Here is a 24,327-nt window from a genome sequence, read left to right on the forward strand (position 1 = left end):
TTCTGTACCCATTTGTTAATAATTTGCCTACTGGTTTATTTTAATATCTGAATTATGGAAAACTTAACCCATGAGAAATTGAGACTGTTAACCAAAGCTGACACACTGCTGTCATTTTTCACGATCACTAAAGATTGCCTGAAGTACAATTTTTATTATTAATAATACAATGTGCTATGATGGAAGTGATTAGGGTGAAAATAACAAGTTGAACTTCTCACTACCTTCATTTTTCTTTGTCCGACAGGTGTGAGGCTTAAATGGGTCCAATTATTGGCATGTCTCCAACAAAGAAAGCTGAGATCCCAGGCATAGATGAAACTTGCAGCTTGAATTCAAGTTGCCCAGTAGACATTCTTCCAGAGATGGCTGGTGCCACAAGCATGAAAGTCATTTCTGCAGATAAAGGAATAACAGATGATGAGGAGCTTACAAACCTGAACTGGCTTCATGAAAATAAAAACCTCTTGAAGAACCTCAGCCTGGGTAGTGAAATGCTTCGCAGTGTTAGTCCTACACGTGACATCACTGAAGGAGATGCATCGCCTTCATCTCTTTCAGATTCTCTAAACAATGACAATCGTGGATTGAATTCCAAACCTCCTTATTCTTTTAGCTGCCTTATTTTTATGGCGATTGAACACTCAGCCAGAAAATGCCTTCCAGTTAAGGATATCTACAATTGGATCTTGGAACGTTTTCCATATTTTACCAATGCGCCCACTGGCTGGAAGAACTCTGTTAGGCACAATCTCTCCTTGAACAAGTGTTTCCAGAAGGTGGAGAAAGACCATGGCAAGGTAGGTGTACATTGTTCAGAGTCTCAGCACATGAGTAATAACATAGAAAAAATCTCTGCTTCCTTAACAGCTCAACTGGTAGATATACTGATTAGTGTGAGTCATATATACCAGCAAGGCTCAGATTTGATTCCTGGTCTGTATGTGTTGATCTGAGCTGGTTAATGTTTGGGGCACTTCAATAAACCTGAATATTGGTGGGGGAAGGTGAGCCTGGATTCCCACTCCAGATATGTTGGATCATGACAGAATTCCTAGGATGAAGGGTCGTCTTATGAGGAAAAGTTGAGCAGGTTGGGTCTATGCTCATTGAATTTTAGAAGAAGAGATAATCTTATTGAAGTGTTTAAGATTCTGAGAGGGCCATCACCTTGTAGATACTAAGGTGATGTTTCCCTCGTGGAGGCATCTAGGACTAGGCAGCACAGTTGCAAAATAAGGGGTCTCCTATTTAAGACGGAGATGAGGATTTCATGGATGGAATTTGTGTTTTCTTACTGGAGATTTAAAACATAATGTCTCATTCATTCGACTCGGCCACTTTGTCACTAACACCAAAGATTTGTTTTTCAAATTTAGAGTACCCAATTCATTTTTTTCCAATTGAGGGGCAATTTAGCATGGTCAATCCACCTAGCCTGCACATCTTTGGGTTGTTGGGGCAAAACCCACGCAAACATCTTGTATCATTGACTTTGTCTATATATGTGTTTGTGGAACCCACCTCTCCACTCACCTGATGAAGGAGCTGCGCTCCGCAAGCTAGTGATTCCAAACAAACCTGTTGGACTTGGTATTGTAAGACTTCTTACTGTGCCCACCCCAGTCAAATGCCAGCATCTCCACATTTAGCAGGGTGGTTGTTGTGTCACACAACACCGGGGATGGTGTCTTCAGTGTGATGACAGGACTTTGTCTCCACAGGATTGTGCAGTGGTCACTCCAAAGCTTTCAGTCATGAACAGATGTGACAGGTAGCTGTAGAGTTATTACAGTACAGGAGAGGCCAATCAGCACACAAAATCCATGTCAGTCCCTTTCCCTGCTCTATGCCATAGCCATGTAAGTTTAATTTTCCTCAAGTGCTTATCCAATTTCCTTTTGAAATCATTGAGGATGAGTCGAAGTAGTTTTTTTCACTCATGATGGTTTCCTCACCAACTGGCAGATATGTCTTTCTGGACCCCACCGGCTCAGTCAGTCAATATGCTACTACTAGGACGGCATGTGGCGCAGTGGTTAGCACTGGGACTACGGCACTGTGGACCTGGGTTTGAATCCTGGCCCTGGGTCACTGTCCATGTGGAGTTTGTACATTCTCCCCATGTCTGCATGGGTTTCACCCCCACAACTCAAAGATGTGCAGGTTAGGTGGATTGGCCATGCTAGATTGCCCCTTAATTGGAAAAAAAATACTAATTGGGTACTCTAAATTTATTTTAAAAAATGAAAAAAAAAAATCATGGTGTTACTGAACCATTTTTAGTGATGGACTTTGAAGCCTCCCCTCCCACCTAGAAGATATTATGTGGTGTTCAACATGAGGGAGTCTGCTTAATCAGCTGAGGTTTGGGGTATGTGAGTGGTTTCCTTGCCCATGTTTGACCTGATGTCATGAGACTTCATGGGGCCTGGAGCCAATGTTGAGGACTCCGAGGGCAACACCTGCTGACTATGTACCAACATAATAATAATAACCTTTTATTGTCACAAGTATGAAGTTACTGTGAAAAGCCTCTGGTCGCCACATTCCGGCGCCTGTTCGGATAAGCTGGTACGGGAATTGAACCCACACTGCTGGCTTTGTTCTGCATCACAAACCAGCTGTCTAGCCCACTGAGCTAAGTATGCTGCTACCTTTGATGGATCTACCCTGTAGTGGGACAGGTAATGGAGAAATTTGGAACATTGGCTGAAAGATATAATTCTGCGGCTATTACTATTGCTCGCCTAGTCTGTGGAACAGTTCTCCTGATTTTGGTATATCTTCCCAGATTAAGGGGACTTTTCAGGGTAAACTGGGCTAGCTCCTTGTTGTGTTGGTGCCCAGGTCCTGTTTTATTCTCATTAGACATTGGACTTCTTTATAACAGTTAGACGCAACTGAGTGGATTGTTAGGTTATCTTAGAAGGCAGTTAAGCATCATATGTCATAGGCCATACTGGTTAAGGACAGCAGATTTGCTTCCCTGAAAAATGTTCGAGAACCAAATGGTTTTTTTTCGAGAAATTAAATAGTTTCAAGGCCATCATTATTGAAAGGAGCTTTTCATTCATGATTTGTTCAAAAACTAAATAAAATTCCCCAGCTGTAGCTGACAACTTGCATTACTGGATTACTCATCCAGTAACATCAACATTATGATATACCCATATATGTTTACAGCTTTTATGCATCTTTAGCCTTGTGGAGGGAGTTAGTCAAAGGAGGGGGGACCTGAAGATAGCATTTTGGGTGATATTTTAAAGGATGTGGAAACATCTCCTTGAATGTTCACATACTTCAAAATAGGAATCAGTGGTCAGGAGCAGCAATCCTGGCTGATTTACTTTGAGCTCAGCCACCTTAGAAAAGATGAAAAAGAAAACCTGAGGCCTTCCTGGGTTTTATAGCCCAATGCCCCAACACTTATCTGCTGGGTTATAGTTTTGTATGTTTGTCGTACACAATTCCATCCTTTTTCAGATTGCTGAGTGTAACAAATGGAATGAGCTCACCTAACCCAGGGGGCAGCACGGTAGCATTGTGGATAGCACAATTGCTTCACAGCTCCAGAGTCCCAGGTTCGATTCCGGCTTGGGTCACTGTCTGTGCGGAGTCTGCACATCCTCCCCGTGTGTGCGTGGGTTTCCTCCGGGTGCTCCGGTTTCCTCTCACAGTCCAAAGATGTGCAGGTTAGGTGGATTGGCCATGATAAATTGCCCTTAGTGTCCAAAATTGCCCATAGTGTTGGGTGGGGTTACTTGGTTATGGGGATAGGGTGGAGGTGTTGACCTTGGGTAGGGTGCTCTTTCCAAGAGCCGGTGCACTCGATGGGCCGAATGGCCTCCTTCTGCACTGTAAATTCTATGAAATAACAGGTTTGCCTAAATCAACAATACATTTATTTTTTCCCATATAAATAATTTCTTGGTTTTAATTTTCAAGAGTTTGATGGTAGAATTTTAATTTTACTTCCTTTTTTAATGGGGTGGGTGGGGAGGGGAAGAAACCTTTACAATTGGTTACATTTGCAAAGCAGTCAGGAAGTTGCTAACCCGGTATGGGTTTCACTTTGTGGCCTGGTTTTGAGTTGCCATGGTAACGTTTCCTTTGGCTCTATCAGTTTTTGACCTGCTGGTAATACAATACATGACTGTGATCTGGCTTAACTGGATAAAAGTGTTGATGCTTGTAGGCAAACCATGTGCTTCCTGTCTGTCGAAATTTGTCCCTGATTCAGGCCACATACAGAACAATTTCATACAAATGCAGTGACAGAAGCTCATTTCAGAACATATGGATACTACTGTTTGTGATGAATGAATCTTGCTCGTTTCCTTCCCCAGTAAAAATATAATCCTTATTTCAGCATCTCAATTACTCAGATTTATCTTCCAATTTTAGGACATTCCTGATCTTGTATCCTTTATTGTATTGTTATTGTATACTTGATCTATTAATGAGCTGTCAGAGTACAGGCCTTAACAGTATAACTGTGTGTCATTCTGTGAGAGAATGTAGCTTAGAGTGTAACCATGTGCTTGATGGTGGCCTAATTTATGAGAATAAGGATTTTGTGATGTAGTGGTAAATCTCTGCTGGCCTTTTGATCAGATGATGGTTTGCATCTTGGATCAACTCTGTATTAAATATTGCTTGGTATGACTCAAGATCCCCATTCTGGCATGGCAATCTCTGCAGCATTTGCTGCAGAGGAAGCCAGTGGACTGAGAAGGTGAAGGATTCGCTTGGCTCTTGTTTTCTCCAGATTGAGCTTTCAATTTCTCCTCTTATTTTCCAATGCCTACAGTCAACTTCCAGTTGTCTATGCCAATGCCCACATATTCGTATCTTGCTTCCATACCTAGTCCATATGGATATCCAGCAGGTCATGAGCCAGTGACCAGTTCACTGTACAGAACTACATATCCATCCAATGGCTCAGCCACATTCAATGTAATGCGTGTATATTGACAGAATCGGCATGCTTCAGGACCTAGTCCTGCCAAGAAATTCAGAGGATATGTCTAAGACCGTGAAGGTGGAAAACTGTTTAGTTTTTTTCTCCTGCCTAGCATATGTTCTGGGTTTGCTACTTTAAAAAAGTGCACTGAGGATGCAGGCTTGGTAGACTCCAGTTTGGTGTACTAGGTCAGGTTGCTGTTGTTCCACACCGTTAAATCATAGTTTGCTATATGTTTCAACAAAACTGCACTTAACGAGTTCAAAGTTTGTCCTGTAATTTGGTTACCGTGATTATGGCTTGCAGCATTTTCTCAGAATAAAGTGGAGCAGTTGCAACCCCCGCTGGGCAGAAGAATTATTGTGATTAACAACTTAAAATTGGGAGAGCCGATACCAGTAGTAACAGCTTAAATAGGCAGTGTAATACATTGAACTCCAGTGTTTTATTTCTGATTGACACTGACTTTGAAGAGTTTAAATGGTGTAAAAAGTGTCCCATTGACGGCTGTGCTGTTTGTGACAGGTTTGTTTTGTGTGTTGGAAACTGCACTGTGTATTGTTTATGCAAGCTGCAATGAAGTGTGGTGTTTCCACAAAGTTTCTAAAGCATATAGATGCGCCTGGTGCTCCTGCTGTTCAATACAAAATCTGTCTCCAGACTGGGGAGGAAGTATCTGTTCACAGAAACCCATCTTAAAGAGACAAGCTCACTGGGGAAAGAAATGAAAAAGTAAAACCATTCCAATCCTGTCACAACTTTCAACAATTGCCAAGAGTTTTCTGTGTGCGGCTTTGTTTGAGGCTCAGTCTCTGTCTTAAGGCATGTCTTTCCTTTCCTCTTGGCAGTCAAGATCGGAGAAATGTTGGTTCGAATTATCATCAGCCTGTAATCGATTACATAGCCATTTAAACAAATAAAGCTACACCTACTTTTAGAAAACACAATCAATTTGGTTGCAGTTTTAAATCAAAATTAGTGAGATTGTCCGCATGTTTCATCTTGCTCTCTGCATCTTCACTGGCAAGGGTGTGGATATAGTTGACCAGTATCAGCCTATCATCACTTGAAAGCTAGATGTTAAAGAAAGTGGTTCTCAGGAATTTTGTTTGTTAATTAATTTCCTTATTTGGTCATCTTACATTTAAAAAAAAAAAAAAGGGCATTCACATGGCACTTCCCACAGTGGGATAGTTGAAAGCAGAAATACTAGATTACATCCTGCACCAATTGACATATACTTCACCTGAAATTCTACTGACCACTCAATTAGGAAAAGTTGTTTTTCAATGATTTAATTAATTTTATTTCTAAAATACACTGTGAAACAAGGATTGAGTGTTTTGGGGGAAGAGGCTGAAAAATGGAGGAAGAATAAAGGGGAACTAAGACCAAATTTGAGGTTGGTTGTAAGGATACTATACTACCCTCAGAAATCTGGTGCCATCCCCTGCCTACTCCACAATGACATTCAAGTCACAATTCTCACCAATGGAACCACCACAGACCCTATCTCACTAAAGATTGGGGCAAGCATGGCTGACGAGGGAAGTCAAGGACAGCATAAAAGCTAAAGAAAAAGCATACAAAGTTCTGAGGATTAGTGGGAAGCCAGAGGATTGGGAAGCCTTTAAAAGCAAACCGAGGACAACTAAAAAAGCAATAAAGGGGGGGGGGGGGGGGGGGGGAGAAGATGAAGTATGAGTGCAACCTAGCTAGTAATATAAAGGAAGATGGGGAGAGATTTTTTTCAATATGTTAAAGGTAGGAGAGAGGTAAAAATAGACATTGGACCACTGGAAAATGTGGCTGGAGAAGTAAATAGGAAACAAAGAAATGGCAGACAAACTGAATAGTTACTTTGCATCAGTCTTCACGGTGGCCTTTGACTGACTGAGGGACTGACAGTCATAGTTTACTGGGCAGCAGCGGTCCCCACACTGCTATATTCTTCGGAGACATTAGGGCAACTTTAAAGAAGGCACTGCAAAGCACTGTAGAAGCACCACCAATGGAGCCTTTGCAAGATTCTTCAAATCTAGTTGCGTGAAAGGCAGCCCAAAAACAGCATCATCTCCCAAGCTAACATGCACATCATGCAGACTCTAATCACGTTAAACCAGTTTCGTTGGTGGTACAGTTTGTTTGTATGCCCCACATGAAACCCCCAAAGCAATTATTCTACTTGGAACTTGGTCATAGCAGGAGACTCCGAGTGGGACATGTGAGGGATATCTTCAAAGCATCCCCGAAGAGTTCAAACATCCTTGTTTACTCATGGGACTCCCTGGTTTGTGACCAACCAAACTGGAGAAGGTTCGGTCGTGAAAGAGAGTGCACAAACCTTCAAACAACATAGCCCTCCGACCCACCAAGCATCACCTGCCCCGCATGTGGCAGAGTCTATACAGTCACATTAGACTTATCAGCCATCTCAGCATCCCATAAACGGAAGTGGAACAATCCTTGATGCCAAGGGACTGCCTAGTAAGAAGAATTTGGAAGGAGCGGAGGGAAGTAACAAGATAGTGGGAGTTCAGGAGAGCTGAATATCTCTTCAGCCATTAGTACAGTAAAAAGTCTTACAACACCAGGTTAAAGGCCAACAGGTTTGTTTCGAATCACTAGCTTTCGGAGCACTGCTCCTTCCTCAGGTGAATGAAGAGGTAGGTTCCAGAAATATATAAAAAGATAAAGTCAAAGATGCAGACTTGAAAAACTCTTATCGTGAGACGCGACCTCCCCTTCACAAAACCGTGCTGCCTCTCGCTAATATGTCCACTTGCTTCCAAATGGGAGTAGATCCTGTCTTGAAGAATTCTCTCCAGTAATTTCCCTACCACTGACGTAAGGATCACTGGCCTGTAGTTTCCTAGATTATCCTTGCTACCCTTCTTAAACAAAGGAAAAATTCTCCAGTCCTCCGGGACATCACTTAAAGACAGTGAGGATCCAAAGATTTATTTCAAGGCCTCAGTCATTTCCTCTCTTGCCTCCTTCAGTATTCTGGGGTAGATCCCATCAGGCCCTGGGGACTTATCCACCTTAATATTTTTCAAGACTCCCAACACCTCGTCTTTTTGGATCTCAATGTGACCAAGGCTATCTACACACCCTTCTCCAGACTCAACATCTACCAATTCCTTCTCTTTGGTGAATACTGATGCAAAGATGAAGTTACTGTGAAAAGCCCCCAGTTGCCACATTCCGGTGCCTGTTCCGGTAAGCTGGTACGGGAATTGAACCCGCGCTGCTGGCCTTGTTCTGCATTACAAACCAGCTGCCTGGCCCATTGAGCTAAACCAGCCCCAGAACGGTAGTGGAAAATATTTAAAACCGTGATCAACAGAGTTCAGGAGAAATCTAATTTGCTAGAAAACAACAATAAGCCAGCCAATAATGAAATACTGTGGATGAATAAAAAGATCAGGGTAAAATTGAAATTCAACAAAAAGGCAAACACTAAGCACATAGACAACAAAGAAAGCAAAGGATTACAAAAGGGTTATGAAAGAAGTCAAACAACAGTTAGGAAAGCAAAGAGTAACTGGAAAATTTAATTATCGGGGAATATGTAGTGAAGTATTCTACAGACAACAATAATAAAATAAAAATTAAGATAGGAATAGGATCTCACAACGATAAAGTGAATGACCGCTAAATGCGAGAAATATTGAATACCGTGACTCAGTATTTACCAGGGAAACAAGGCAGGAAAACCGAAGCAGAGATCGAAAAATGACTCTTTTAAAGACATTTAAAACAAAAAGGGGAAGGTAATTGATAATCTAATCTTACCTACTGAGGATAAAACCTGGTTTTGATGTATTGCATCTGGAGATATTAAAAGAAGTTGAGAGAGAGATAGTAGAGGCATAATTACATAGCTACATAGAAAATAGAAGCAGGAGTAGGCCATTCGGCCGTTCAAATCTGCTCCACCATTCATTATGATTATGGCTGATCATCAAATTCAATAGCCTGATCCGGTCCCGATTCGCTCGCTCTCGTTTTCTCCCCCCCCCCCCACCCCTCCGTATCCTTTGATCTCTCTAGCCCAAGAGCTATATCTAATTTTTTCACACACATTTTGGTCTCTACTACTTTCTATGGTAGTCCACTCTCTGGATGAATACATTTCTCTTCCCATCCTAAGAGGTTTACCCTTTACCTTCAAATTATGAACCTTAATTCTGGACTCCCCCACCATGGGTAAGATTCTTTCTGAATCTACCTTGTCAGAATTTTCTAAGTTTCTATGAGATCCAGGGGTGGCGCAGTGGTTAGCATTGGTGCCTATGGCGTGGTGGACCCGGGTTCGACCCTGGTTCACTGTCCGTGTGTAATTTGCACATTCTCCCATGCCTGCGTGGGTTTCACCCCCACAACCCAAGATGTGCAGGTTAGTTGGATTGGCCACACTAAATTCCCCTTAATTGGAAAAAAAAATAATTGCGTACTCTGAACTTAAAAAAAGGTTTCTATGAGATTTGCTCCCTCACTCTTCTAAACTCCAATGTATAGAATCTAACCGACTTAGTCTTTCCTCATATGACAGTCCTGCCATCCCAGGAATAAGCCTGGTAAATCTTTGCTGCACTCCCTCCACAGCAGGAACAACCTTCCTCAGATAAGGACACCAAAACTACACACAATAAACCAAACTCTCCAATGCCCGAGACAATTGCAGTAAAACATCCCCATTCCTACACAAAGACTCTTGCTATGAAGGGCAATATGCCAGTTGTCTTTTTTACTGCATGCTGTATCTGCGTGCTTGCTTTCATCAACTGATGCACGAGGACACCAAGGTCTCGCTGAGTATCCGCCTCTCAATTTACACCTTCCTATTTTTTGCTAAGTGGAAACCTCGCATCTATCCACATTATACTGCATCTGCCATGCATATGCCCACTCATTCCCAAATCACGCTGAAGCATCTCTGAATCCTCCTCACAGTTCACCCTCCCACCCAACTTTGTATCATCTGCAGATTTGGAGATAATACATTTAGTTCCCCTGTCTAAATCATTAATCTATAATGTGAACACTTAGGGTCCTAGCAGAGATGCCTGCTGTACCCCACTAGTCATTGCCTGCCAATTGGAACAGGACCTATTTATTCCAACTCTTTGCTTCCTGTCTGCTAACCAGCTTTCTGTCCTTTTCAAGGCACCAACCGCAATTCCATGTGCTTTAACTTTATATAGTAATCTGCGATGTAAGACCTTGTCGAAAGCCTCCTGAAAGTCTAAATAAACCACATCCACTGGCTCTCCCTGGTCAAGTCGTGCAATATTGGTCTGAGGAATCGGATGATCTCCCCAGGGACTGCTTAAGAGTCAGTGGACAGGTCAATATTTAAAAACTCTGCGGCAAGCCTGAACAAGTACGCCACGACAGTAACTGACTTCATTAGTAAGTGTGTAGAAGACTGTGTGCCAAAGAAGCAAATCCGTGTGTTTCACAAACCTGAAACCCTGGATGAACAGGGATATCCAGTGCTTGCTGAAGTCTAGGTCTGAGGCGTTTAAGTCGGCCGACCCTGCCCTATACAAGAAAGCCAGATATGATCTAAAGAAGTCCATCAAAGATGCCAAAAGACAGTACAGGACCAAGCTCGAGTCCCAGGCTAGCCACACGGACCCCCGCCGACTATGGCAAGGTCTGCAAGACATAACTGGCTACAAGATGAAGGCATGTAAAATCGCTGGCTCCAACGCACCCCTTCCTGATGAGCTCAACGCATTCTATGCCCGCTTTGAGCAAGAAGTCAGTGAGAGCACGCCCTCCACCCTAGAAGCCTCTGATGAACTTGCATCTGAGGTCACCATTGCAGATGTTAGAGCAGCCTTCTCGAAGGTCAACCCACAGAAAGCCACTGGCCCGGATGGGGTACCCGGACGAGCACTCGGGTCTTGCGCGGATCAGCTGGCGGGGGTATTTGCAGACATCTTCAATCTCTCTTTACAACACTCTGAGGTCCCTATCTGCTTCAAGAAGACGACCATCATCCCTGTACCAAAAAAAAGTCAAGCAGTGTGCCTTAATGACTATCGTCCAGTGGTTCTGACATCCATGAAGTGCTTCGAAAGGTTAGTCATGGCACAAATCAACTCCAGCCTCCTGGATTGCCTTGATCCACTACAGTTCGCCTACCGCTGCAACAGGTCCACGGCAGACGCCATCACCCTGGCCCTGCACTCAACACTGGAACACCTAGATAACAAAGACACCTATGTCAGACTCCTACTTATTGACTACAGCTCAGCCTTCAACACCATTATTCCTACGAAACTCATCTCCAAACTCCATGGCCTGGGCCTCGGCTCCTCCCTCTGCGACTGGATCTTGAACTTCCTAACCAACAGACCACAATCAATAAGGATAGGCAACAACACCTCCACGATCATCCTCAACACCGGTGCCCCACAAGGCTGTGTCCTCAGCCCCCTACTACACTCCTTAGACCTATGACTGTGTGGCTAAATTCTCCTCCGACTCTTATTTTCAAATTTGCTGATGACCCACCGTGGTGGGTCGGATTTCAAACTATGACGAGACAGAGCACAGGAATGAAATGGAAAATCTGGTGAACTGGTGCAATGACAATAATCTCTCCCTCAATGTCAACAAAACGATGGAGATTGTCATCGACTTCAGGAAGCGTAGAGGGGAACATGCCCCCATCTACAGCAATAGGAACGAAGTCGAAAGGGTTGAGAGCTTCAAGTTTTTTTTTTTTCTTTTTTTTAATATAAATTTAGAGTACTCAATTATTATTTTTCCAATTAAGGGGTGATTTAGCGTGGCCAATCCACCTATCCTTGGTGGATAATCTTTGGATTGTGGGGGCGAAACCCATGCAGACACTGGGAGAATGTGCAAACTCGACACGGACAGTGACCCAGAGCTGGGATATGATGGGAGCTTCAAGTTTTTAGGGGTCCAGATCACCAACAACCTGTCCTGGGTCTCCCCATGCCGACGCTAGTTAAGAAAGCCCACCAACGAGTCTACTTTCTCAGAAGGCAAAGGAAATTTGGCATGTCAGCTACGACTCTCAACTTTTACAGATGCATCATTGAAAGCATTCTTTCTGGTTGTATCACAGCTTGGTATGGTTCCTGCTTTGCCCAAGACCGCAGTAAACTACAAAAGGTCGAGAATGTAGCCCGGTCCATCACGCTCCCATTCATTGACTCTGTCTATAATTCCCGCTGCCTCGGAAAGCCAACCAGCATAATTAAGGACCTCACGCACCCCGGACATACACTCTTCCACCTTCTTCCATCAGGAAAAAGATACAAAAGTTTGAGGTCACATACCAACCGACTCAAGAACAGCTTCTTCCCTGCTGCCATCAGACTTTTGAATGGACCTACCTCGTAATAAGTTGATCTTTTCTTTACACCCTAGCTATGACTACAACATTACATTCTGTAGTCTCTTCTTCCTTCTCTATGTATGATGTGGAGATGCCGGCGTTGGACTGGGGTGAGCACAGTACGAAGTCTTACAACACCAGGCTAAAGTCCAACAGGTTTGTTTCGATGTCACTAGCTTTCGGAGCGCTGCTCCTTCCTCAGGTGAATGAAGAGGTCTGTTCCAGAAACATATATAGACAAATTCAAAGATGCCAAACAATGCTAGGAATGCGACCATTAGCAGGTGATTAAATCCTTACAGATCCAGAGATGGGGTAACCCCAGGTTAAAGAGGTGTGAATTGTATCAAGCCAGGACAGTTGGTAGGATTTCGCAGGCCAGATGGTGGGGGATGAATGTAAAGCGACATGAATCCCAGGTCCCAGTTGAGGCCGCACTCATGTGTGCGGAACCTGGCTATAGGTTTCTGCTCGGCGATTCTGCGTTGTCGCGGGTCCTGAAGGCCGCCTTGGAGAACGCTTACCCGGACATCAGAGGCTGAATGCCCTTGACTGCTGAAGTGTTCCCCGACTGGAAGGGAACATTCCTGCCTGGTGATTGTTGCGCGATGTCCGTTCATTCGTTGTCGCAGCGTCTGCATGGTCTCGCCAATGTACCAAGCTTCGGCACATCCTTTCCTGCAGCGTATGAGGTAGACAACGTTGGCCGAGTCGCACGAGTATGTACCGCGTACCTGGTGGGTGGTGTTCTCACGTGTAATAGTGGTATCCATGTCGATGATCTGGCACATCTTGCAGAGATTGCCATGACAGGGTTGTGTGGTGTCGTGGTCACTGTTCTGAAGACTGGGTAGTTTGCTGCAAACAATGGTTCGTTTGAGGTTGCGCGGTTGTTTGAAGGCAAGTAGTGGGGGTGTGGGGATGACCTTGGCAAGATGTTCATCATCATCAATGACGTGTTGAAGGCTGTGAAGAAGATGACGTAGTTTCTCCGCTCCGGGGTATTCTGTCGGTTGTGTCCCATGTTTGTCTTCTGAGGAGGTCGGTGCGGTTTTTCGCTGTGGCGCGTTGGAACTGTCGCTCGATGAGTCGAGTGCCATATCCTGTTCGTACGAGGGCATCTTTCAACGTCTGTAGATGTCTGTTACGCTCCTCCTCGTCTGAGCAGATCCTGTGTATACGGAGCGCTTGTCCATAGGGGATGGCTTCTTTAATGTGTTTAGGGTGGAAGCTGGAGAAGTGGAGCATCATGAGGTTATCTGTGGGTTTGCGGTAAAGCGAAGTGCTGAGGTGACCGTCCTTGATGGAGACGAGTGTGTCCAAGAATGCGACCGATTTGGGAGAGTAGTCCATGGTGAGTCTGATGGTTGGATGGAAGTTATTAATGTCATCGTGTAGTTGTTTCAGTGATTCTTCGCCGTGGGTCCAAAGGAAAAAAATGTCATTGATGTATCTGGTGTATAACGTCGGTTGAAGGTCCTGTTCAGTGAGTAGGTCTTGTTCAAACTTGTGCATGAAGATGTTGGCGTATTGGGGTGCAAATTTGGTCCCCATGGCTGTTCCGTGTGTCTGGATGAAGAACTTGTTGTCTAAGGTGAAGACGTTGTGATCCAGAATGAAGCGGATGAGTTGCAGAATTGCGTCTGGAGATTGGCAGTTGTCGGTGTTGAGTACTGAGGCTGTTGCAGCAATGCCGTCATCATGGGGGATGCTGGTGTAGAGTGCCGAGACGTCCATTGTGACGGGGAATGTTCCTGGTTCAACTGGTCCATGGGTGCTGAGTTTCTGTAGGAAGTCCGTCGTGTCGCGACAGAAGCTGGGTGTACCTTGTACGATGGGTTTCAAGATGCCCTCGATGTAGCCAGAGAGGTTCTCACACAGGGTCCCATTGCCTGAAACGATAGGGTGGCCTGGTGTGTTGGCCTTCTGTATTTTCGGGAGGCAGTAGAGATCTCCAATGCGGGGAGTACGTGGGATGAGAACACGTAGGGTGCTCTGAAGATCTGGATCCAAGGTCTTGATCAGTCTGTTAAGTTGGCGGATGTGTTCCTTGGTCGGATCTGCGGGTAACTGTTTGTAGTGTTCTTGGTTGTTCAGTTGTCGGTATACTTCTTTGCAGTAGTCCGTTCTGTTCAGTACAACAGTGCCCCCCCCCCCTTGTCTGCTGGTTTGATGACGATGCTGCGGTTGATCTTGAGAGCGCGGATGGCATTGCGTTGTGCTTGGGTGACATTCGGGGCTGTCTTGTGAATGCGACTGATGAATCTGGCATCTCTGGATCTGTAAGGATTTAATCACCTGCTAATGGTCGCATTCCTAGCATTGTTTGGCATCTTTGAATTTGTCTATATATGTGTTTCTGGAACAGACCTCTTCATTCACCTGAGGAAGGAGCAGCGCTCCGAAAGCTAGTGACATCGAAACAAACCTGTTGGACTTTAACCTGGTGTTGTAAGACTTCGTACTGTTCTCTAGTATGCGTTGTATGTATAGCATGCAAGAAACAATACTTTTCACTGTATACTAATACATGTGATGATAATAAATCAAATCTATTAGTTACATCTTCAAAGAATTACAGTAGATTTGTCAAGCATGATTTCCCTTTCGCAAATCCATGCTGTCTTTGTCTGATTATACCACTGCTTTCCAAATGATGTGCTATGAAATCCTTGATAATGGACTTGCAACTGCCCTCCTACCGATTCACTAGTATATATTCCCTGTTTTCACTCTACCTCCCTTTTTGAATAGTGGACTTACATTAGCTACCCTCCAATCTGTAGGAACCATTCCAGAGTCCAAAGAATTTTGGAAAATGACCACTAATGAATCTACTATTTTTAGGGACACTTCCTTAAATATTCTGGAATAAAGTTTATCAGGCCCTAGAGATTTATCTGCCTTTAATCCCATTAAATTCTCCAAAACCATTTCTCTACTAATACTGATTTCTTTCAGCTCCTCACTAAAACTGTTTCTCAGAACTTCCAGTACATTATTCATGTCTTCCTTTGTGAAGACAGAAGCAAAATACGAATTTAGTTCCTCAGCCATTTCTTTGTTCCCCATTTTGAACTTCCCCATTTCTGACTGTAAGGGGCCTACATTCATTTTGACAAACTTTCTCTTTATATACCGATAGAAATTTTCACTGTCAGTTTTTATATTCACTGCTAGCTTATTTTCATGCTGTATTTTCCCCATCTTAATCAATCCCTTTGTCCGCCTTTGCTGAATTTTAAACTGTTCCCAATCCTCGGGTTTATTGCTTTTCCCTGCCAATTTTATGCCTCTTCTTTGAATCTACTATCTTTAATTTCCCTTGTGAGCCATGGTTTGGTTATGGTTCCCTATCCACTCTTATGCCAAATAGGAACAAACAGCTTTTTGGAGTTCACCTAATCGTTCTTCGAATGCCTGTCCACTGTCCTTCCTTTCAGCAATGTTTCCCAATCCATCATGGCCAACTCATACCATCATAATTACCTTTTATTGAGATTCAGGGCTCTGGTCTCAGAATCAACTACCGCACTATCCTCCTTGATATCATATTATGGTCATTCATTCCCAAAGGTTCTCTCAACTAGATTGCCAAATAATCTTTTCTCATTGCACAATACCCAGTCCAAGATGGCCTGTTCCCTTGTTGGCTCCTCAACATTTTGGTCCAGAGAAACATCCCATATATACTCCAGAAATTCCTCCTCTATTGTACTGTGACTAATTTGACTCGCCAAATCTATATGCAGATTAAAGTCACCCATAATTGGAGGCTCAGGAGCACATCGGTTAGCACCTCTGCCTCACAGCGCCAGGAACCGGGGTTCAATTCCGACCTCTGGTGACTGTGTGAAGTTTGCACTTTCTCCCCGTGTAGTGTGGGTTTCCTCCAGGATGCTCCGGTTTCCTCTCACATTCCAAAGATGTGCAGGTTAGGTGGATTGCCCATGCTGTTATGGGCCAGGGTTTAGAGAACCCCAAAGTGTATCATGGAGTTCACCTGACCCACAACTTTTAATAGATTGTGGTATGGGGAACACAGGGCCCACTCTACAAGTGTGATACTTCAGAAATGGACAAGTATTTTTTAAAACAGCAAAACCATGTTTATTCTATGAACTCAAGTTAACCTTTCTAAAACAAACCGTGAACATCTCAGCAACCAGTAAACTAAATACACCCCTGAAAGAATACAACACTAAGTAATCTGTAAGCTGTCCTTTCAACACCCAGAAGACTTAACAAACCTTTAAACAGAAACACATCAGGTTAAAGTCACTACTGTTATGAGTTTAAATCACCAGGATTGATTTACAGTCCTTCGATTACAGAGAGAAATTCATACACCTTCTGACTGTGACTGCAGCTATCCAGCTCTGAAAACGAAACTAAACCACACCCTGCAGCCTGCTCAAAAACAAAAGTAAAAAGCCGAGACAGCCCAGCTCCACCCACTCTCTGACATCGCTGCAGTAATATGAGCAGCCAAATATTTCTTAAAGCGACATTCTCATGACAATGCTAAATTGCCCCTTGGTGTCCAAAAGGTTAGGTGGGTTACAGGGATAAGGTCAGGGCATGGGCCTAGGTAGGGTGCTCTTTCCAAGGGATGGTGCAGACTTGATATGCCGAATGGCCTCCTTCTGCACTAGGATTCTATGATCACAGATGTTCATTTGTTCTATGCAAGGGTGGGGCAGCGCCAAAGGTGAGACAGGTTTGAAACTATGTTAAAGTTGATGCTGGGATTTAGCCACTTAGCTAAAGCTGATGTATTAGAAAAGGAAATAATGTCAGAAGAATCGCAGGCACCTAATGATTTTCACCCCAAAGCCTGTCCACTATCCACAAGTTAGGCGTGTGATACAATACTCTCCATGTGTTTGGATGAGTACAGTTCCAACAACACTCTGAGCTCAACACCATCTTGGACAAAGTAGCTCACTTGATTGGCACCCCATCCACCATTTTCAATATCCACAGCCTCTGTCCCCAATGCACAATGGCAACAGTACCATCTACAAGATGCACTGCAGCAACTCACCAAGGCTTCTTTGACAGCACTTTCCAAACTCGCAACCTCTACAATCAAGATGAGCAAGGGCAGCAGATTCATGGGAGCATCACCACCACCTGCAAGTTCCTCTCCAAGCCATACACCATCCTGGCTTGGAACTATTTTTCTGTTCCTCCACTGTTGCCGGCTCAAAATCCTAGAATTCCCAAACAGCACCGTGGGTGTACCTACACTGCATGGACTGCAACGGCTCAAGAAGGTAGATCGCTGCCACCTTCTCACACAATCAGGGATGAACAATAAATGCTGGTCTAACCAGCGATGCCCATGCCTGTGATTTTTTTTTTTAATCCAAAAAGGAACTCGGGAGGAACTTATTTTATCCAGTAAGTGGCTATAATGTGAAATGTATTAACCCCAAGGAATAGCAAGTAACATAGATGAATTTAAGGAGTAAGCTAAATAAGTACATGAGGGGAAAGGGAATAGAATGATATTCTAATAGGATTAGATGAAGTAGATGGGAGGAGGCTCATGAGAAGCACAAAGCCAGCATACACCATTTAGACTAATGGCCTGTTTCTGCACTGTATACTTGCCGTACCTCAATACTGTGCTATAAAGTTAGGGAACAAAGTCTCAAACACTACATAGCATTTAAAGACGTATGCATGTAAAAGAATCTCCAATCCTAGATTTTTTAGTGGGAAAATTCCATGATCACATTTAGTTACTCAAAAGATTATTATGAATAATTGCAGCCACTTTGAGCTTGTTAAATGGATGAAAATGTGTACGTTGTCATGTTTGTGTGATAATGGTACCTCAGAAGAGGAGTAATGGAAAGAAGAAACTGGCATTGGCAAGGAAATAAACAAGACTAAAAGCTGAAGAATAAGGGGCGGGATTCTCCGAACCCCCCCGCCGGATCGGAGAATCGTCAGGGAGCGGCGTGAATCTCGCTCCGGCACCGAAAATTCGGCGGGGGCGGGAGCCGCGCTGGTCAGCGCCCTCTCCGGCCCGCAATGGGCCTAAGTCCCGCTGCTGTCATGCCAGTCCCACCGACGTGAATCAAACCACCTACCTTACCGACGGGACTGGCAGCGTGGGCTGGATCCTGGGGGGGCACGCGGGGCGATCTGGCCCCGGGGGGGTGCCCCCATGCTGGCCTGGCCCGCGATCGGGGCCCACCGATCCGCGGGTGGGCCTGTGCCATGGGGGCACTCTTTTCCTTCCGCCTCGGCCACAGCCTCCGCGAAGGCCGATGTGGAAGTGACCCCCCCCCCCCCCGGCGCAGACTTCCGCCGCACGGCGCAGTCCCTTCGGCCCTGACTAGCGTGTTGCCAAAGGCCTTTCCCGCCGTCCAGCGGCGCGCCAACCACTCTGGCGCGGACCTAGCCCCTCAAGGTGAGGGCTTGGCTCCTATCCGCACCTTTGGGGCGGCCCGACGCCGGAGTGGTTCACGCCACTCCATCCCGCTGGGACCCCCCGCCGGGTAGGGGAGAAACCCGGCCAAGATATGCTGTGGAAGAGTGACTGAGCTCAATGCCAACTAGGCACCTCCGTTAAACCACAAGGTCATTGTTTTGTTGTTGATGTAAGTTATGAAGTATTAGCTGGTGTATTGCTAATCTATTTTATGGTATGAAGGAAGATTTTGCTATTTGCGATTTCTCTCTGACAGACTGTTGGGAAGGGCTCACTGTGGTGCGTGGACCCACAGTACAGGCCAAACCTCATTCAAGCCCTAATGAAGACTCCATATTATTCAACCACACAGGTCTTCTGTACACCTCCAGCCTCGCCTCCAAGGTAAGCACATAATTCTCATCAGCTTTCTCTACTTTTTTCACAGGAGAACATACAATCTGCCAAGTCTTGGATCATGCTTTTCTACAAAAATGCAGCTTGTGTCTCAACGTAAGGGGACTCCCAATTGAATTATATACGGCAAGAAGATCTTGAGTTGAATATCTTTTGAAATGGGGATTTCTGGATTGTCCAGAAGCTGCTAACTGATTTGTACCAAGTTATCTTATTTCAATTGGTGCAGTGGTTTAAGAACATAAGAAATAGGAGCAGTAGTAGACCATAATTGATTTATATTCCTGCCTGATACTGAAATCCTGTGATACCTAAATATACTCAACACATTCACAGTCTGCTGGGGTAGAAAATTCCAAAGATTCACCATTGTTGGAGTGAGAAGATCTCCGTTCTAAATCGTCTACCCCTTTCCATGCTCTAGACAACCAGGCTAAGATTGTCTCCAACAAGAGAGAAACCAACCATCTGCTCTTGGCTGAACTGAACCAGCCATATAAATACTGTGGCTACAAAGCAGGTCAGAGGCTAGGAATCCTGTGGTGAGTAACCGCCTCCTGACTCCCTAAAGCCTGTCCAGCATTTACAAGGCACAAGTCAGGAATGTGGTGGAATACTCTCCACCTGCCTGTTTTAGCTCTTTTGTGAGGGCCACGAAGAATCCAGCACGAGTTTTAAGGATACAAAGTAATAACATTTATTTACAATAACATATATATATATATATATATATATATATATATATTCAGCAGCAGCAACTTCCCTTGCTGCACACTCCTTCCTGCTGGTTGCAAACTGGCCAGCTTTATTTATACTTGGAGTTTACTAATGGTTTCTCCGTCCCCTCATTGGGGAAGCTCATACTCCCACAGGATTGTGGGATTGTCATTAGTCCCCAGCCAATGGTAAGTAGGCAGGTTATAACAAGCTCACTGGGCTAAATCGCTGGCTTTTAAAGCAGACCAAGGCAGGCCAGCAGCACGGTTCAATTCCCGTACCAGCCTCCCCGAACAGGTGCCGGAATGTGGCAACTAGGGGCTTTTCACAGTAACTTCATTGAAGCCTGCTTGTGACAATAAGCGATTTTCATTTCATTTCATTTTCATGAGTGCAGTGCCAACAACACACAAACTTCAACACCATCCAGGACAAAGCCCCCTTGATTGACACTCCCATCTACTAACTTCAACATTCTCTCCCTTCACCACCGATGCAAGTTGGCAGCTGTGTGCACCATCTACAAGATGCAGTGCAGCAACTAACCAAGGCTCTTTTGACACCACCTTCCAAACCCGTGACTTCTATCATCTAGAAGATCAAAGGTAGAAAGTGTCTGGAAATATCACCACCTGCATGTTCCCCTCCAAGCCACACACCACCCTGACTTTGAACTATATCACTGTTCCTTTACTATCGCTGGGTCAAAATCCCAGAACTCCCTCCTAAATGTGTTGTGGGTGTATCTATATCGCATGGACTACAGTCGCCACCTTCTGAAAGTCCAGGTCAAGTAGCGGTGGGAAATAAAAATGATGGCCTAGCCAGTGATACCCACATCCGTGAAAGAATTATATTTGAAAAAAGATGTGTTATTCTAGGTCTGTTTGTCTGAGTCATCAACCTGGCTATAAGTAATTTCAACTCCCGTACCAATCCATGCACTGCTCCATTAGTTACAGCTTGCCAATGCCCTCTTTATCCCTCCTCTCTGCTTCCTGTCTGTTAACCAACCTTTTATCCATGCTAATATATCAACCCCTCCCACTCCACATGCAATTGTCTTGCTTATTGGTCTCCTGTGCGTCACCTCATCGAATGCCTTTAGGAAACTCATGTACATTACATCCATTAATTCCCCACATCCACTATACTTAGTAACATCCTCAAAAGAACTCTAATAAAGTTGTCAAACATGATCCCTTCTGCAAAGCAGTACTGACTTTGCATGATCATACTATAATTTTCTGAGTGTACTGTAAAGACTTCTTAAATAGAATCCAGCATTTTCTTGATGACTGATGTCGGGCTACCTTGACTGCGGTATCCTGCGTTCTCACTCCCTGCTTTCTTGAATTGTGGTGTTACATTTAATAACTTCTAATCTGACAGGACTATTCGAGAATCGAAGAAAATTTTGGAAAATTGTAACCAGTGCATCCACTGTCTCTGCAGCAATCACTTTTTAGAGGATGAAGGCCATCTGGTCCTGAGGATCCCTTTCAATCCCTTGGGTTTCTCCGAAACATTTCCTTTGCAAATGTTAATTACCTTACATTCCTCACACTTATGAAACCCTTTGTTACCTTCTATTTTTGGTATGTAATTGTACCTTCCACTGTGATGCTGGACACACAATATTTGTTCTAAGTCTCTGCCATTTCAGGTTTACAGCCAATAGAGGTTGAGTAGATTTGGCCTGTACTCATTGGAGTTTAGAAGAATAAGGTGACCTTTTTGAGACATATAGGGTTCTCGGAGGGCTTGGCAGGGTAGATGCTGAGAGGATGTTTCCTCTTGTGGGAGAGTCTAGGGCCAGAGGGCATAATCTCAGAATAAGGGGTAGCTCATTTAAGACAGAAATAAGGAGGAATTTTTCTTCTCTCAGAGGGTAGTGAATTTCATAGAATCATAAGATTTTACAGTGCAGGCCATTTGGTCCATTAAGTCTGCACCGGCACTTGGAAAGAGCCCCCTACTTAAGCCCACGCGTCCACCCTATCCCAGTAACCCCACCTAACAATTTTGGAAGGGCAATTTATCATGGCCAATTCATCTAACCTGCACATCTTTGGATTGTGGAAGGAAACTGGAGCACCCGGAGGAAACCCACGCAGACATGGGGGGAACGTGCAGACTCCGCATAGACTGTGACCCAAGCTGGGAATCGAACCTGGGACCCTGGAGCTGTGAAGCAACAGTGCTACCCACTATGCTACCGTGCCACCCTGATTTGTGGAATTTTTTACTGCACAGGGCTGTAAATATATTCAAGGCTAAGATAGCTAGATTTTAAATCAGTAAGGGAATCGAGGATTATGGGGGTACGGTGGAAAAATTAAGTTGAGGATTACATCAGATCAGCCATTATCTCATTGAATGGCGGAGCAAGCTCAATGGGCCAAGTTGCCTACTTCTGCTCGTACGTCTTGTCCTTAATTTATGGGATTTAAAAAATATTTTTAGCGTAGACTTCCACAGCAATAGGAAGGGGAAACATCAAATTATATGCATTATTTCTACAAATGTAATGCTCTAAGAAGTGAGCTCATTTATGTGATCTAGAACTTGAACCCACTATGAAGTAACCTGCTTTAATAGCATGAAAGTAAATCAGGATGTTACCCTTGGTTGGACACTCGAAGAAAAGGACCTGCTCTCGCTCTCTCACTCCTGTTTTCCCCAGAAAAGCTACTGTATTTCTGAAACTACAGAGACCTGAATGAATCTTCAGTGAAAACCATTCCAGACTGGAAAGAGACTCTTTATCTTTTACTTATTTTACCCCCTTACTTATTTTACCCCCTCTTCTCCCCTCTGTGTTTTGTGCGCGCGTAGAGCGTGGAACGAGTTTACTTTGGGATGGGGGGTGTTAGGAATTGGATAATAGTTAACCTGTTGTATTTTTTGCATATTTAATTATAGTTATTATTAATAATCTTTTTTTAAAATATTTTTATTTTTCACATTTTCATCCGAATTTAATCCCACCAACAAACAATAAACAGTAACAAATACAATGTCAAATCCCTGGTCAACAATCCCTTCATCCCAAACAACCCCAACATTTTAAATACAAACATCAACAAAAAGGAATCTGGAATCCACCATCTACCCATACATAGTCATCAACAATCTACATAGTCCAAACCCCCCCTCATGTTCGATGTCATCCAATTCTTGAAAGTGCATAATAAGCAAAGCACATGAATTGTAGAACCCTTCCATCCTTCCCCTCAACTCAAACTTCACCTTCTCAAGTCTTAAATACTCCAACAGACCCCCCCCCCCCCCCCCCCCCCCCCGCCACACCAGGGCACAGGGTGGAGAAACTGACCTCCAGCTTAACAGGATCTGCCTTCGGTCGATCAGCGAGGCGAAGGCTAAAACATCTGCCTCCGCACCCGCTTCCAACCCCGACCGATCCGATACCCCGAATATGGCCTCCAGAGGACCCGGCTCAAGCCTCGCATGTACCACCTTCGAAATTACCCTGAACACCTCCCTCCAATACCCCTCCCCTCCAGCTTTGGACAGGACCAAAACATATGAACGTGGTTATCATAGAATTTACAGTGCGGAAGGAGGCCATTCAGCCCATCGAGTCTGCACCGGCTCTTGGAAAAAGCACCCTACTCAAGGTCAACACCTCCACCCTCTCTCTATCCCCATAACCCAGTAACCCCACCCAACACTAAGGGCAATTTTGGACACTAAGGGCAATTTATCATGGCCAGTCCACCTAACCTGCACATCTTTGGACTGTGGGAGGAAACCGGAGCACCCGGAGGAAACCCACGCACACACTGGGAGGATGTGCAGACTCCGCACAGACAGTGACCCAAGCTGGAATCGAACCTGGGACCCTGGAGCTGTGAAGCAATTGTGCTATCCACAATGCTACCGTGCTGCTCTTTTTCCCCCCCACAATGTTCACAAACATCTTCTACGCCCTCAAAGAGTCGGCTCATCCTCGCGTTTGTGAGGTGTGCCCCATACACCACATTCAGCTGTATCAGCCCCAACCTTGCACAAAGTTGAGGCATTCACTTCCGGAGCACATCACACCACAACCCCTCCTCCATGCCCTCTCTCAACTCTTCCTCAGCTAAGGACCAAAGACCTTATGTGTTTATCTGAGAAATATTTATTAATTTAAATTGTGTTGTGACTCTGGGTCTAGTGGGGCTGGAATTGACCACACCAGCCCAGGCATGTCATAACTGCATGTGCGGGAAAGAGAGACACACTGCGTGTGCGAGAGAGGGAGACACGCACAGTCTTTGTGTTCTCATTCACCCTCGCCCCAGAATATCAACACAAACCCCGAGTCTGGGAGTAAGCCCGGCACATGACACACTCACTCTCTCGTGCTAATAGTCATCTTTATTTAGATCTTTTTAAAATTATCAA

At 44.5% G+C, this 24,327-nt stretch overlaps 1 protein-coding gene across 1 annotated transcript in view; it reads left to right on the forward strand.

The window, feature by feature from the left end:
- Positions 1-260: 260 nt before the first annotated feature.
- LOC140426434 (forkhead box protein N2-like) overlaps positions 261-24,327 on the forward strand; it is a 67,037-nt gene continuing 42,970 nt past the window's right edge. The window contains exons 1-2 of the mRNA XM_072511228.1: positions 261-800; positions 19,058-19,185. Of these exons, the coding sequence (XP_072367329.1) occupies positions 261-800; positions 19,058-19,185 (668 nt within the window). The remainder of the gene's footprint in view (positions 801-19,057; positions 19,186-24,327) is intronic.

Source organism: Scyliorhinus torazame, chromosome 1, assembly GCF_047496885.1.
Source record: "Scyliorhinus torazame isolate Kashiwa2021f chromosome 1, sScyTor2.1, whole genome shotgun sequence".
Classification (NCBI taxonomy): Eukaryota; Metazoa; Chordata; class Chondrichthyes; order Carcharhiniformes; family Scyliorhinidae; genus Scyliorhinus; species Scyliorhinus torazame.